We start from the raw sequence: 17,364 nt of genomic DNA, 5'->3' as shown, positions 1-17,364 counted from the left end.
AAAACTTAAAAAAAACACACACACAAAAATCTAACAAATGATGCTAGATCCTAGGTGTGTTTTGGTCTGGGTGTTGAAATTCGTTTGACAGATTAGAGAAAAAAAAGGGAGAAAAAAAAGGAAATCGTTTGAGAATTTGAAAAAATGAATATGCTGAAGTAGACTAAAATGAGATGATGGGAGTAAAATAGAATTTGAAGATTTTACATAAAAGTAAAGAATATAGTAGAAAAAATTAAAATATTTTTAATAAAAATTAAAAATAAAAATGAATTTTTTCTCTTTTTGTATTCAAGAAAAAGAAAAGAAGCAAAAAAGACAAAAAAGAGAAATAAAACAAAGAAATCGTTTGAAAATTTGAAAAAGTGAATACACAGTAGTAGACTAAAATAAAATGAAAGTAAAATGAAATTTGAAAAAATTTACATAAAATCAAAAAATACAGTAAAAAAATTTTATGAAAAATATTTTTAATAGAAATTGAAAGTAAAAATGAAGTGTTTCTCTTTCTGCATTCAAGAAAAAGAAAACGTAAAAGAGAAAAAAAGAAAAAGAAAAAAGAAAATCGTTTGAAAATTTGAAAAAGTGAATACACTGATGTAGACTAAAATAAAATGATGGAAGTAAAATAGAATTTGAAAAAATTTACACAAAATTAAAAAATATAGTAATAAAAATTAAAGAAAAATATTTAATAAAAATTAAAAATAAGAATGAAAGTTTCTCTTTCTGTATTCAAGAAAAAGAAGTGTAAAAGAGAAAAAACAGAAAGAAAATTGAATACATGGACCTGCTAACAGATTGAAATAGGACTGAAATGACTTCATTTTCCCCTAGAAGTCAGACTCTGAAGCGCTTTATAGTCCATATACTAAGCCGCCGTTGAGACTTGTGTTCAAGGAGGGAGGTTGGCCCAGGTGGGCGTGGCTCAGTGTAATGGCTCCGTCCTCCACCAGGTGGCGCTGCTCGCCTTCTGGGGTGGAGTGTTGCGGCGCTCTTGGGTGCGTATGCGCATGCGCGGCAGAAGTGCAAATGGCGTCAGCCACCTACCTGGTCTGTTCTCCGTCTTCAGCCCTCGGCCACGCCCCGCTTTCTCACTGTCCGTGACCAGGCCCCGGGCAGTACCTCTCTCCCGAGTTCTGTCTCAGACGCGGCTGTTTTCCCCGGCCCCTTACTTCTGAAGGACCGGGCTTTGACCGGTTCCGCCCTCTGCGGGACGGTCTCACCCAGCAATGGCCGAAGGAGCAATGGCCGAGTGTGGCCGCACCCAGGAACGCTTCGGGACCCTGCTGCTGCCGGTACCCGAGACCCGAGATTGCGGCCGGGTGCCAGCCCGCCCCAGAAAAAGTTCGCGAGATGGTGTAGCAGATGCTTTTCAGGGATGATGGAAACTTACAACATGCATCTGGCACCAGGCTTCACCCTTAACGAGGGTGCTTGTTCCAGCCCCAGCGAATGTGGCCGTTTTCTGGGGTCTGCTGGGACCAGGTGGCTTCAACCGTCTCCACCAAGTGCCCTTCCAGCAGTGGAACCGCTTTTCCCCGTGTGGCCCGAGAACCTCCCGGACCCCACCCTGCTCCTGGGGATTCGCCCTTCCCATCAGAGCACTGCCAGGTAGGGAGCTGCGGAGTTGCAGCCTTTGCGTCCCCCTTGTTTACAGTCTTAATGGAACTGAAACCCTCTCCTTTCTCCCTTTTTAGTTAAGTCCCTGCGGCTGTTTCCAATTTTCCACTTTCTCTCCAGCTGCTTTTGTGGAGGGGTGCTTTTTTCGTATTCTCCCCGACCCCCACGCCCCCCACCTCTCTCCGCCCTCAAAAGCTGTTCCCTACCTTTCGCGGCTTCTCGCTCCCCAAATTCACCTGTCCGCACCGCGTACCTGCTGACTTCTTTCGTTCAGGTTGTGCAGATTGTTGTGTTAATCCTCCAGTCCGTTTTCTAGGTGTGCAGGATGGTCTAGTGTTGGTCTGGCTATATTTCATGGACGTGAGACACACAAAAAACTTCCATGCTGTTCCCCCATCTTGGCTCCCCTCCTCAACTATTGGTTACTTTCAACCCTAAAATTAAAAATATATACATATTGTACATTATTAAACTGAGAGACTATCATTGCTAGTTTTACACTTAAGAATAAAAAAATATTGTTTTAGCTTATGTCAGTTTATATTATTTCATAAGGTGTTTATAAATTTGTCACTTTGGTGTCATTGGTAGTGTATGTGAAGTGTTTGTGAACATGAACAGTTGAATTGTTTCATTGAAATTAGTAGAACACGATACTTTAGTGCCTATTAAATCAAGTAAAATGAATTACCAAGACATTGTAATTAAAAGAAATAGCAACTTCACATTATTATGCCGGAGGCAACATTTTCAGTGTCCTCTGTGGAACTCGGGGTATTAGACTTGCCATTTGGGAATGACTTTCTGATATAAGCCATTTCCATTGTTTCAGTCAAAAAAAAAATACAGTAAGTATTTACTGCAGTGAAATTTTTCTCTAGTAAATAGCCACCAATTAAAAATATATTATTCTTATCCTCCAGGCAATACGGCTAAAGTGTATATTGAAATTCAGGATGAAAATGATCATCCCCCAGTGTTTCAGAAAAAATTCTACATTGGAGGTGTGTCTGAAGATGCAAGAATGTTTACTTCTGTGCTCAGAGTTAAGGTAGGAGGACTTTTATTAAGACACAGAGCTCAGGTAAAGAGCTCAGATTACAGGTAAACTGTAACCATGCAGTTTGCATTAACTGAGTAAGTACTCAGTATTCATGTGGTTTAAACAAAAGTCTGAAACTCGGAGATACATGAGTTTAAGTAGCCAAGCTAAATACAGATTAATTATGAGGCTCATACTATGGAACTTTTATGTTTTATTTTTACTACAAAAACAGGAAAAATTACTTATGATAATTTACACTGAGGTGCACCTGGGTGTCTCAGTCAGTTGAGCGAGCGACATCGACTCAGACCATGATCTTGAGTTCATGAGTTCGAGCCCCGCATGGGGCTCTGTGCTGACAGCTCTGAGCCTGGAGCCTGCTTCTGATTCTCTGTCTCCCTCTCTCTCTGCCCTCCCCCACTCATGCTCTGTCTCTGTCTCAGAAATAAATACATTGAAAAAAAAATTTTTTTAATTTACATTGAAAAAGATATTAAATCAGTAAAATGTATGTCTCCTAGTAGATTTTTATGCCTCCATACAGGCATTCAATAGGTTTAATTCAGGATAGCCCCAAAGATTGCAGAATGGAGTTTCTAGTGGTGAATATAAAATTGCCATTTCCTAGTAGAAGAAATAATAATGTATGGTCGCCTGGATGGCTCAGTTGGTTGAGTGTCTGACTTTGGCTCAGGTCACGGATCTTGCACTTTGTGGGTTTGAGCCCTGTGTTGGGCTCTGTGCTGACAGTTCAGAGCCTGGAGCCTGCTTCGGATTCTGTCTCCCTCTCTCTCTCTCTGTCCCTGCCCTGCTCGGGGTCTGTCTCTCTCTTTCAAAAATAAATAAACCTCAAAAAAAATTTTAAAAAGAAGAAATAATTTAATAAATTATTTTTTGTGCAATATTATTCTAAAATTTAAAACCGTAATTAAACACAGGACTACTAATATTACACTTTACTAAAAGTTAAAGAAAACTCAGATATGTCAGAAAAAATAGAAAATCTACTTTGAATTTTTAAAAAGCACAGTATCCAAGATTAACGTTGATAATTTTTTCACTTTTCTCCACTTAGTTATCATCAAAGATGTTGAATGATTTTGTAAATGGCCAGCAGTACATAAAGTTGTACTAATTTTATTACTGAAAAATAAATTGATATTGTATTACACAGGGAGAAAAGTTTGCAGGCTAGTGCATTTTAGATGCTTAATTATAGTTATTTTTCTGAATGTATTTTAGGAATATAGTTTTAAAAACTATTGATGGGCACACAGAAAACCTAAATTTTCCTGAGCAAATCCCACTCGTGATCAGTTGCCTTTTTCTTTGTGTACCAGAACCATATGATTAGAACTCTTCTTACATATGGTTTTTCCATGTTCTGCACACCAAGTATGAAGGAGGAAAAGTCAACCAAGCAAAGGCGCACATGTATTGTGCCTGCGAAATAGCTCCTTCATACACTGACCCCTGATGGGAATCACCACTTATAACTCAAAGTGGTCCATGAAAGGGTTGTTCTCATCATGTCTAAACCACATTATGATTTGCAAGTACAAAGCAACTCCAAAGAGTTTATTTTTATTGTATTTTACACTTTAGTCCCAAGAACTGTTGACTGATTCTGTTCACTTAGTCAATATTTTTTGAGTACTTATGTCCTTACGTAATGTCCTAGAAATTGACATACAGCAGTTCAAAAAACAATCAAACAAATAAAATCAAAGTTAACACCTTAGTAATATGGAAAAACTGGTGTAAGAAACAAATGATTGATAAAATCAGTAGCTATTTAATAGCTTAATTATAGTCAGGTGGTCATGTGGTCAAGGGCATGACGTGTGGATTTCTAGGTAAGATACATTCTGCTCATTATGCTGTCAGGTCCCTAAAGCTAGATGGACTGAGAGGTCAGCATGGCTGGAAGGCTGGTTGGAGAGGAGATTGGAAACATAGCCCAGGACTAGAATATGGGGGTTCTCCTCGATGTGTTAGAAAGGAAGTCTTTGAACTGTTTTGTTCAGAGGCATGACATAATCCAGTATAAAAGGATTATCCTGGATGTTGGGCAGGTTGGAGTGGGGGTGGTTAGCAGTGTTTTCAAACAAGAGTAGACAGGCCAACACATGACTTTCCAGGAGAGACTTGAAAGTGGACTGATCCACAGTGGTAGGCTGGGGCAGTGGTCACAAGGGAGTCAAAGACAGCCAAAAGGCTTTGCTGATGGATTATGTGTGGGGCATTAGAGGAAATCAAGATTGGTCCTGAGGTTTTGTTCCTAACAGGTCCCCATCCCTCCCCCATGTACTGTGGTATCAGAAATCAAGAATTCACCTTTAACTCTCATCTTTTTAGAGATTTTATTATGGGGGGGGGGGGCTTGTTTAATATGGCAAGGCTGTTGCAGATGCAGAGAGAGAGAAAAGGAGGAGAGAGAGGGAGGTAAAGGGAGATGGAAAGAGGAAGGGGAGGGAGACTAAGGGAGGGAGAAAAGGGGGGGCAGGAGGGGAGAAAGGGGAAGAGAGAGAGAAGGAGGGACAGGGACTTTAACACTATATTGGCGCAAACATGTGCTGTGATAATCAAGCCATCTAGGAAAGCACAAATTGCCCTGTGGACTCAAAGGAGGAGACATTTCACTTGGTGAAGGAGCTGAGTGCTCCCCGGAGGATGAAGAATTTGAGTGGCCCCCGGGGGTGGTTACATTTTCTCAAAGTGAAGCTTAAATGGGGCAGAGAGTCTCAGCAGAGGAAGCACAGGGAGCCAAACCCAAAAGGAGAATGCGCTCCCTGGAACATTGATTGGAGGCAGGAGCTCGGGAGGTGGTGGGGGTGATAAATCTTAGCTGGTGGGCACTCCCAAGAGCTGCCTTTAGCCTTGACGCCTGGAATCTTCTCCTTTCCCAATTTAATCAGGTGGGGGTGAGCTAAGGACTTCTTTTCAATTCACAAGTAGAGCAGCAAAAATCTTATTGGAAACAGCAAGGTTCTGGGTCCACCAGGCTCCGGGGTTTGATGGAGAGACCACTTAGCGAACAGGGAAGCAGCCCACGACTGGGAAGGAGGCTTTCACACCACTGGCTGTGAAGCAGGGGGCAGCAACACTGCATCTACTCTACGTGCAGGTTCATTTCCTTTAGTTCATCGGGAAATGCATAATAATACATTTTCAGTTTTAAAAAATTGTGTATTATAGGAAGGGAAAGAGGAGCTGTATTGTAGAATTGACTAAGTAAGATGAGACTTTAAAATGTACTGGTAAATCAGGATGCCTTTGGCTCAGTCAGTTGAGCATCTGACTTGGGCTCAGGTCATGATCTCACGGTTCGTGAGTTCGAGTCCCACGTCGGGCTCTGTGCTGACTGCTCGGAGCCTGGAGCCTGCTTCGGATTCTGTGTCTCCCCTTCTCTCTGCCTTTCCCCTGTTTATTCTCTCTCTCTCTCTCTCTCTCTCTCTCTCTCTCAAAAATAAAAAACATTAACAAAAATTTTAGGGACGTCTGGGTGGCTCAGTTGGTTAAGTGTCTGACTTCAGCTCAGGTCATGAACTCACAAGTCATGGGTTCCAGCCCCGCGCTGGGCTGTGTGCTGACAGCTCAGAGCCTGGAGCCCACTTTGGAATCGGTGTCTCCCCTCTCTCTGCCCCCCTCCCATTCATGCTCGCTCGCTCTCTCTCTGAAAAATAAATAAATAAACATTTAAAAAAATAAAATATACTGGTAAATTGAATATACTTACTAGCTTAAAATACGGATAGTGGATTAAGGGTGTTACTAAAACATGCTAAGGTAAGGCAATACAATGAGAACATTATTGAAACAATTTGTGCTGTATAAGTGATAATAAAAGAAAGCTGTGTATATATGCTCTGAAGTGGCATATCTAATATGCTTACAGACTGTTTCAAAGTTCACTTTTTTTAAGAAAATCTGTATTGTATTCCTGGTGTGTGGAAAATACAGAGGCAAACAAAACAGACTCCCTTCTGCCCTTATAGAGTTAACATTCCAGTAACTAGACCGAAAAAGTAAATAAATAAGGCTTTATTTGGTCCCTGGCTCAAGAAGTTTGAATGTTCATGTCATGGTAAAGTACTTCCTAGATTGTGTCAAAAGGACACAGAACAAAAGTATTAATTTGGGAGTATCCACCACATTTACTCTGGTTTAACGTCGATATCTCCGTCACAACTGACTCTACCAAATTGATTTCCATTGGTCACAAGCGATCGTTATTCTAATTGCAGGGAGAGGGAGAAGGAAATCAATAGTAATTTCTCTCTTCAGTCTTTAATACAAGAATTAGCATCAGTTAAAAGTATCACCTTTAGTTTATACCCAGAAGAACTGAAAGCAAGGAGGCAAGCTGGTTCCCTATTGTTCCTAGCGTTATTATTATTATTCATAATAGCTAAGAGGTGGGAGCAATCTATGTATCCATTGGCAGGTGGAACGATGGGCATAATGAGGTACAGACAGTGGAATTTTATTCAGTCTTACAAAAGAAGGAAATGTTGACATATGCTGCATCATGGATAAACCCTGAAGACCATACGCCAAGTGAAATACGCAAGAAACAAACAGGCAAAGGTATACTTGCACTGTGTGGGGATCCCAGAATCGTCCCATTTGTGGCGGGGGGGAGGCAGCAGACAGAGGGGAGTGGGGTAATTAGTGCTCAGTGGTTTCAGAGTTCCAATTTGGGAAGAAGAAAACGTGCCACACAGGAACAGTGGTAACAGTCATGCAATAATGTAAATGGGCTTAAGGTAACTGATTTAGACGCTGATTTAGACGTTAGAATGGTGAATTTAATGATGGATATTTTAGCACAGTAAAAGAAAAATCCCAAAGGAAAGGGGGCATCTCCAGTGTTGGCAGAATATGAAAACTGTTCCGTTCCAAACCGTTATTCTCCTGTGGTATGCATCCCAGGTTGATGTGCATGTGAATCTTAGACTGGGAACCCAAGATGTGTGGTAGTCTACTAATCTGAATTGATTATGTGACTGTGGGTCTTAACATTTTATTCTCCTACACATCATCACGCTATCAGTCCTGGTGGCAGCCCTGTGGAAGTGACACTCCCACCTGCAGGGCTATGCGTCAGAATCTCTAGCACCTTCTCTGTTGCAAAAGTCCCATGTTTGGCGCAGGGGTGTTCGTTGAATATCACGTACTGAAATGTCCTCTAGTAATAAAAAATGACTGATACATTTGCTTACATCAGACTAACAGACCACTATGACGGAGATGCTATAATGATTTAAAAAAAAAGCAATTAGCTGCAAGCAAATATTTTGCTACATATATATTTTTAAGTCAAATAAACAGTGTCCAGAATATAGAAAAAAAAAAAAACTGTTCAAAAGCAACTACTCAGCCAATAAAAACAAGGTTGAAAAAAATTCATGAGTATTTGCCATATGACTCGTAATATCCCGTGTGAGGTCAGTAAGATTAAGCTGGACTTTGGAACACTAACTTTTTTGTTCCTGTTCGTACTTTGGGAAGTGTTAATCTATGAGTCCTCCGTATTAATAACAATAACTGCCATCTGTTTCTCCTTATTATTTTTCTGAGAACTGTAAAAAAAAAAAAAACCTTTACATATTTTAGCCAGTAGAATTTATTTCAGTAATAACAAGCATGCCCAAGAACATGGCACACCTGGGTGGCTCAGTCGGTTAAGTGTCCGACTTCGGCTCAGGTCAATTATCTCGCGGTTCTTGAGTTCAAGCCCCACATCAGGCTCCATGCCTACAGCTCAGAGCCTGGAGCCTGCTTCGGATTCTGTGCCTCCCTCTGTCTCTGCCCCTTCCCCACTCATTGGTGTTCTCTCTCTCTGTCTTTGTGTCTCAAAAATAAAACATTAAAAAATAAACAAATACAAACAATACAAACAAAGATATAAAACTCCTACCTGTGTGGTAGGTGCAATTATTCTTTATTGTATTGTTGGGGAAACAGCAATTACTGAGGTCTAGTAACTTTCCAAGAACCACTGAGCCCGCAGCAGCCAGTGAAGGCAGGATTCACTTGGGTTGACCTTTTCCAGGACTTTCCTTGCGCCCTGCACCCCACATGCTTCCCCTGGAAAGCGAGGAGTGGAATGTGGCAGAAATACAACGTTGGCAGAAATAACAGAGCATAGGAAGTTTCTATGAAAAATCAGGAGGCAATTAACAAGACAACTAATTGCTCTTGGCATTGAGATGACCTCTGTGAATTACGAGTCCCTCTGTGAAAGGAACACATCAGCTCTCGTTTCAGAAACACCTCTCAATTTATCAACTAATTTTTCCAGTTTACCACATGTCTTAATGGCAACCCAGAGCCCGATTTAATGCAAGTACAAGGAGAGGTTAAACTTGATTTACAAAAAAACTCTCTGCATTATGAGGATATTTTCCAGAAGTTCGTGCCATAAGGATTAGGCCTTCTGTCTACGAACTGAAGTTCAGAAAAACTCAGTGTCAGAAAAATTGAATTAAAATGTTGACTTGATGTCTACTGAGTGTCGAAAAGACTATGAACATTGCATCTTTGAGTTGTTAGAGAAGGCAGATTTAAGAAAGTTGTGGACTAAAAGAAAATACTATTTTGAAACAGCATCAAAAGAGAAACAGTCCTCTCTGTCAATCCCTAATTCTCTATTACATTTTTCTAAATAAGCATGAGACGTGGCAAGAATACGTAGCGGAGTGATGCTGTTGAGGGACAAAGGCCAAGGGCACGTCTGAAGGATGCAGATTTCCTCAGCGGCCTAGCGTGTGGAAGTGTTCAAGGTTAGCAGTGCAGGAGCGATAATTTTTGCTTGGAGCTGGGCCGGGGGCTTCTGAGGGCTCCTGGTCCCCAGCCCTGTGCCTGCACACATGGGTCTGAGGAAAAACAATTCCAGCACATTCGTGAGGGTTTAGTGTGAGTCCCCAGGGCAGCGTCTTTTACTAGGGCCAGAGTCGGGCCTGGCTCACGTCCAGAATGCTACAAATAGCTATCCTGTATCTCACGTTTCCACGATACTCGGAAGTTAACTCGTTCATTCCCTGGGAAACCCCATGGATTCTTTTATTATTCTCAATTTACGGAAGAGGACACACAGGCACAGGAGTGATCTGCAACCTGCCCAAGGTGGTCAGAGAGTCAGTATGAGGCCAGGATGCACAGCCACACCCTCCCAGACATGCTCTCCTGCGTCCTAGAGGGAACAGTAGTGGGCTGGGAATCCAATCACTTGGATTCAGTCCCAGAAATTAAGTCTCTGTGGGGCCTCACACTTGATCTCAGGCCAGTCTCCTCTTATGCAAATGTTGCTTTAGCACTAGGTGCCATTTAAAATCTTTAACCACTTCTGGGGCCCCTGGGTGGCTCAGTCAGTTAAGCATCCGACTTTGGCTCAGGTCATGATCTTGCAGTCTGTGGGTCCGAGCCCCATGTCAGGCTCTGAGCTGTCAGCACGGAGCCTGGAGCCTGCTTCAGATTCTGTGCCCCTTCCTTGCCTGTGCTCTCTCTCAAAAATAAATAAACATTAAAAAATTAAACTCTAAGCATTTCGGATAGTCGTATGTTACTTGCCCTAGGAAAATAATGGCGTGGGGAGAATGCCCAGTACCCTGAGAGAACTACATTTTAAAGGAAAAACGGTTAGATTCCTGAAATCCAAAGCATCAGCTGTGTCTCACAGTTTTTGTGGTTTATTTCCCTTGAAGTTAGTGGATCCTTTTATGACAATTTTCTCCCTACTCGCTCTGTACAATGGAGATGTAAACAAGAGGTCTACGTGAAGGCCTCATAAAGCAAGATTTTGATTCCCCTTTGCCAACTCTGGGAGACACAGCTTTATGCAGACACTTAGTGCTTCCAGACAGGGGTGTTAGGAGATCGTACTAACCGACATGCATCTGACCTGGAATGGTTTGTACCTTGAACAAAGTACAAGCACATAGGTGCCTGAGGGCCGTGGCCCTATAACTGAGTTACTATGTATCTAATTTAGAACTCAGACACATTATATTGTAATTATGTATCTATGTGCCTGTTTTCTCTCCTGTAACTCAAATGTCATGCTTCCCCACAAATTTAATGACCTTATAGGTATACGGTGCTTACCACCTCAAACTGATGCTTGTCCAAATTTTGTTTTTACATCTAGCCATGTCTTTTAGCCCACTAAACCAAGGCATTCCATGAAATATGTGAACAAATGATCAATTTTGAAATAAGTAGAAAGAGTCTTTCTGTTAAACTTTCTTGGGTTTGATTACAACACCGAGATTTACATGACCTCTTGTTTCCCTAGGAATGTTCCTTCTGTCAAAATTGGGAGCTTGGATTTGATAATATCTTTATGAATCTCATGCTTCAATCATAGTTTTCCATTTAACTCCAGTGGGGAAACCAAATGTCAAGAAAATTGCATTTTCCTCACAACTGGTGTACTTCTGTTATATGGGTCTCGGATTATGTTGTAGTTAAAGATGTTTTCCTTTTGGTTTGTCTGCTGGAGACTGAAAGTCAAACACCTGATTCATCTTGAGCAATTTTAAAAGGTGAATGCCATGGACACGGGTTGTGCTTTCTCTCTGGTTTCCTTGAGATACTCTGGCTCTTACTCTCTGTTATCCTTCCCTTTAACTGTGTTTATGTGACTGTATCTTATGGAGTTTGGAAATTCTGTGGGGTCTGTGCAAACAAAGGATCGCTGAATACTCGGTTTCTAAGAGTCCAAGCCTTCCCTTTTCCCTTGTAAAAGTTGACACGTTAAGTGTCATGGCCAGTTTCTGATACATCACATCTGTCCTTATATAAAATTATAGTTCTGTTGCTATTAGAATAAATGTACGAGACCAAGACTTTCCTTTGCCACAAATGGAGTGTCCAGATAAAATGATTTTCACATGTAAGTTTTACTCTCTCTTCTTCTCTATACAGGTCAGTCTTTCTATTATGACTGAAGGGAGATCTAAAATCTTCTCAATCACATAGTAGTAACTTAATTTACACTTGTTGGTTTGAATATAACTTAATTAAGTTATATTAAGATAATTAAGAATTGTCTTGATTTCCATTGTTTAAAATTGAAAGGGAACTATTTTTTCCAAACTATAAAGTATCTGAAGAATGAGGAAAGTTTGAGTCTTTAAAACTAGGTAAAAAGCTTTTTATTCAGGGAAATTTTTTTTTTTTTTTTTTTTTTAAGGAAAGAAATTTCCTTGAAAGTAGAGAGTCTGAGGAATTTTTATGGGTCTTGAGCCTTTGGACATGATACATGAAAGGGAAGTGCTTTACTCAGTGAATGGCCAAATCATTTTGCCTTTCCTAAATTCATTGGTGGGTCATATGTTTCAAAGTCTGATCACACTCTCCTGGGATTTGAAATGCATTTAATGCCTGCATGTCTTTCAGATGTTTAAATGCATAACAGTCCAGGGTGTGGATTTGGAATATTATCTTTTGAGTCAAGCTCACATTTTCCTGTAGGAGAGTTTGTATGTCGTGGAACAGTGATGATCGTGTGTGTGTGCTCCTGTATTATGTGTCAAGGACCATATCTTCCATCATCTGCTAGGAGGGTTGACACTCAGCTTAAAAATCTCAGAATCCTTGTGAAAGAGAGGACTGCACTGCAAAACACAATTGCAAAGATAATGGAGGCAAGTAAGAATTACTTTTGTCTGAAAATGTCCTGTGATTTCTTAAACCTTAAACATTTAACTTTGTGCTATAGTGACCCCACAACGAAGACCTAAAATACCAATCTAAGCAAAAATGATTGGCGCCTGGGTAGCTCAGTCAGTTAAGCGTCCAGTCTCGGCTCAGGTCATAATCTCGTAGTTCGTGAGTTCCAGCCCTGCGTTGGGCTCTCGGCTGGCAGCTCAGAGCCTGGAGCCTGCTCCAGATTCTGTGTCTCCCTCTTTCTCTGCCCCTCCCATGCTCATGCTCTATCTCTCTCTCTCTGTCTCAGAAATAAACATTTTTTAAAAAACAATAAAAAATGATAAACCATCTTTTAAAAAACTTTATTCATATCTCTAAATACATCTTAATTTTGAGTTGCCTATTAATATTGTCAGTAAGAAGAGTAAAATATTAGATTTGTCTAATATGTATTATGAAGAAAACATTGGTCTAAATAAGTCATAAAAAATGGATGACTCTCCCTAGTAGTTTTAATGAATTTTCATTAATGAAAACCAGCAGACCTGAGGCAAGATTATGTGCGTAAAGAGAACGTAATTCACTTTGGTTCGTTCATTATACATCTGAGAAGTGCCAAAGGATGTCTAATTTTTTTTTTCAAAAACAGGCACAGAAATGTCTGATTTCACAAAATTGCATTTTCATGCATAGATATAATTAAACTTTACACTAGAAGTTCCTGTCAAGTAGATCCTGAAACTTTATGTAGTAGCTACACTAGTTTTTGTAAACATACCTATTTTTTATAGCACTTTATTTTATTTGCTCCCAGGATTTCTTCCCCTAGGCAGCCATGGCCTCTTATCCCAGCAATCTGTAAAAAGACAGAGTCAATGAGGTTCACAGTAATTTGAAAGACTTTATTACCACCCAAAGCCAAGGACCCCAATTTATGTTACTCACGAGTATCAAAGATCTCCGATCCAGAGTGTAGAAAGAACCCCAGCAAAATGATGATTCAAAACAAAATGAAACACCCAAGATTAAAAAGATAGGAATGAGATTGGAATGAGCCCTGCATAAAGAAAATATAGAAATTGGCAAAATATATATATATATATATATATATATAGAGAGAGAGAGAGAGAGAGAGAGAGGGAGAGAGAGAGAGGCATTCGATTTTATTAACTACTAGGGAATTACAGAATAAACCACAGGAGGCCACCGCATGTTCATCAGAATGGCTAAACTAAGACAGATGAAACCAAATTTTGCAACAGCTGGAGTTCACAGGGGTTGCTGATGGCGTGTAAATTAGTGAAGCTTTCAGGGGAACATTTGACGTTGTCTGTTAAGTGTGAGCATATATGTAACCCCTGACTCAGAACTTTCACTCCTAAGTTTTGACCCAGAGAAATGCACACATTTGCTCGTAAAAGATATTTACAAGAAGTTCACTTTTTGTAGGTACGTTCATTATTGTAATTTCTAACAGTTGAAAACAACATGCATGCCCAACAACTTACATGCATTCAATGTAGTATATTTGTACAACGGAATTCTATAAAGCAATGAAAAGAAATAAACTCTGGCAACCACACAGATGGATGTCAGAAATTTACTGTGACGGGGCGCCCGGGTGGCTCAGTCGGTTAAACGTCCAGCTCTTGATTTCCACTCAGGTCATGATCTTGTGGTTCAGGAGATCAAGCCCTGCATCGGGCTCCATGCTGACAGTGGGAGACCTGCCTGGGATTCTCTCTCTCCCTCTCTCTCTGCTCCTCCCCTGCTCTGTCTCTGTCAAAAGAATAAATAAACTTAAAAAAAATATATATATAATCTGAGCAAATGAATTCAGACGAAAAAAATTTCCTAAGCCCATTTATATAAAGTTCAAAAACTGGAATAACTAATCCAATCAGAATGGTTATTTTTTGGAGGAATGCCGATAATGCTGGCTACATCTAGAGATATAACTGGAAAAATAAAAATAATTTTTAAAAAAATGTTAAAAAGCTCTAAAATCATAAAAACAAAGAGAAGATGTTCACTTAAATTTCTGGAAATTTTAAGCTATTCCTCTTGGAAGATATAGTAAAATAATTCTGACAAAAGTGGAGGGGATTATACTTTTCTTGTTACTCCACTGTTCAGTTAATAATTAAAAAAAATTTTTTTAATGCTTCTTGAAATAATGCCATCTAGTTTTCTAATGGATTCTAGTACAAAAGCCTGTTTTGGCACACTGTGTTATTTGTGGCAGTGGCTCAGAAATGCCAGTATTTGAGTACAGTAGGTTAGATGTCAAAGGTGTGGTTGGTGGATGCACGTTAGTATGAACGGGTTCCAGAATCCAGAATTATAAGCCAGAAAGATGAGGTTTGGACCTGACAGTTGTGTAATCCTGTAAATAGGGCAGAAACAGGTGGAAAAGCCCCTGTCCCTGAAGACGCATGGACACAGACAAAGGTTCTGATGATGCTGTTTTACGACGAGGACACCTGAATGCAAGCTGGGTAGGAGGCCTAGATGAAAGGAATGAGGTGGGAGCCACAGAAGAGCCAGGGGGAGGAAGGAGTTAGGCTCTCAGCAAGGGAGCAGTCCACCTTCCTGACCAAGAGAGCCCTGGCGAGACTCTAGAACCCACTGCAGGTGAGTCACATCTGAGCAGGGCAAGGCCAGGTGAGACGCAGACCATCACTTTGGAGACACAGGCTCTGCGTGGGTTTCCTGTGTCAGGGTTAGAGCTAAAATCAAAGTGTGGGCTGAGACTAAATGTGCAAAAAAGAACACAGAAACAGGTACATCTGCAGGCAGGAAATGAGTGCTGGGTCCTACTCTTTCTGTGCGACAGGAATTAGTAAGGGAATTAGAGAACTTTTGATTTAAGTCAATATTGATTAAAGTGTAATCCGACGTTATGAATATGCTGGATCCCCAGAGCATGAAAAAGAAGGTTAATGAATACGAAACATAAAGGCCATATAAGTTTTAATATTTAAATCTATATCCCTTTTCCAAAAGCATCATGAAGAAGACAAACTTGGATTGTTACCTTTCAATCACTACTGGGCTGCTTGACCTTGGGCAGAGTTCTGAATTTTTGTAAGCATCAGGTCTGCAAGTTATAACAGGGCGGTATAACACATTTCTCATGAATATAAATGAAAAAACTGCGTATCAAGCACTGAGTACAGCACCTACCCCAGACATACCTCTCAGTAAACGTCCATTGTCACTGTGAATTATTTTGTCTGACTAGGTTCTTTCTACCTATAAAATGACTGTGGTCTCCATGCTCCAAGTTCCGTATGCACAGTGCATAGAAGTTATCAAAACAATTCTATGGAACACTGAGGTATTTGATCGTTGCCCTTGAAAGTAAACAGTGGGCCTCCCTTTCTAGAACTCACCTTAGTATCAGTGCAGAATACTAATTTTTCTTCTTATCTGAGTGATAGAATAAGAAATAATTATTGGGGCACCTGGGTGGCTCAGTTTGGGTAAGCATCCTACTCTTGGTTTCCGCTCAGGTCATGATCTCATGGTTCATGGAATCGAGACTGCGTAGGGCTCTGGACTGACAGGGCAGAGCCTGCTTGGGATTCTCCCTCCCTCTCTCTGTCCCCTCACTCTCTCTCTGTCAAAATAAACAAACATTAAAAGAATAACCATAAAATCTGAACAGTAATATGAAAATAGTTTCTTCCATTATGTAATGACTAGGTACATTCAATCTTTGAAATACACTAAGATATGATTCCATTGAGACATAATCCGTGTGACTTCTTCAACTTGCATTTTGTTGAATTATATCCCCCTTACTTATTTCCCCATCCCCTCACCTACCTCCCTTCTGGCAACCACCAGCCTGTTCTCTGCATTAAGAGTCTGTTTTTTTGTTGTTGTTGATCCTTCTTTGTTCATGTGTTTTGTTTCTTCAGTTCCACGTATGGGTGAAATCATATGGCATTTGTCTCTCTCTGAAGGACTTATTTCACTTAGTATTATACCCCCTAGGCCCATCCAAATTGCTGCAAATGGAAGATTTCAATCTTTTTTGTGGCTTAATAATATTCCATTGTATGTATACATACTACCTCTTCTTTTTTTTTTACACTTTTATTTAAATTCCACTGCAGTTAATATACCGTTTAATATTAGTTTCAGGTGTACAACATAGTGATTCCACACATCTATACATGACTGTGCTCATCACAAGTGCCCTCCTTCATCCCATCACCTACTGGACCTATTCTCCCACCCACCTATCCTCTGGTGACCATCAGTGTGTTCTGTGTAGTTAAGGATCTGTTTTTTGGTTTGCTATATCTATCTATCTATCTATCTATCTATCTATCTATCTATCTATCTACCTACCTACCTACCTACCTACCTACCTACCTATCTACCTGTCTACCTATCTACCTATCTACCTTTCTTTCTCTTTCTTTCTTTCTCTTTCTTTCTCTTTTTCTTTCTTTCTTTCTTTCTTTCTTTCTTTCTTTCTTTCTTTCTTTCTTTCTTTCTTTCTTCCAATCTCTTTGTTCCTTCTTAAATTCCACATATGAGTGAAATCATATGGTATTTGTCTTTCCCTGATTTATTTCACTTAGCAAAATACTCTCTAACTAAATCCATGTCATGGCAAATGACAAGATTTCATTCCTGTTATATGGCTGAGTAATATTCCATTAGATATATACACCACATCTTTATACATTCATCAGTTGATGGACACTTGGGCTGCTTCCTTTGTTTTGCTATTGTAGACAATGCTATAATAGACATTCGGATGCGTGTATCCCTTCAAATTAGTGTTTTTGCATTCTTTTGGTAAATAGCTAGTAGTGCACTTGCTGGGTCGTAGGGTAGTTCTGTTTTTGAGGAACCTCCATAGTGTTTTCCATGTGGCTGTACCAGTTTGCATTCCCACCAACAGTGCATGAGGGTTCCTTTTTGCCCACATCCTCACCAACACTTGTTTCTTGTGTTTTTTGTTTTAGCCATTCTGACAAGTGGGAGATGATACCTCATTGCAGTCTTGATTTGTATCT

General features: G+C 40.2%; 1 protein-coding gene and 1 long non-coding RNA gene across 15 annotated transcripts in view; one reads left to right on the top strand and one right to left on the bottom strand.

The window, feature by feature from the left end:
• Positions 1-17,364, top strand: part of PCDH15 (protocadherin related 15) — a 926,293-nt gene that overhangs the window by 823,519 nt on the left and 85,410 nt on the right. For all 14 annotated transcript variants that reach the window (XM_053207164.1, XM_053207165.1, XM_053207167.1 and 11 more), the window contains one exon: positions 2,547-2,674. In XM_053207164.1, the coding sequence (XP_053063139.1) occupies positions 2,547-2,674 (128 nt within the window). The remainder of the gene's footprint in view (positions 1-2,546; positions 2,675-17,364) is intronic.
• On the bottom strand, positions 13,689-15,580 carry LOC128312597 (uncharacterized). The gene is made up of 3 exons (XR_008292079.1): positions 15,523-15,580; positions 15,363-15,425; positions 13,689-14,104 (listed from the first exon to the last, which is right to left on the bottom strand). It is a non-coding gene; the product is annotated as an uncharacterized LOC128312597 (long non-coding RNA).

Source organism: Acinonyx jubatus, chromosome D2 (genome assembly GCF_027475565.1).
Source record: "Acinonyx jubatus isolate Ajub_Pintada_27869175 chromosome D2, VMU_Ajub_asm_v1.0, whole genome shotgun sequence".
NCBI lineage: Eukaryota > Metazoa > Chordata > Mammalia > Carnivora > Felidae > Acinonyx > Acinonyx jubatus.
The sequence above is the reverse complement of the archived record's forward strand: the minus strand, read 5'-3'. Positions and strand labels throughout refer to the sequence as shown.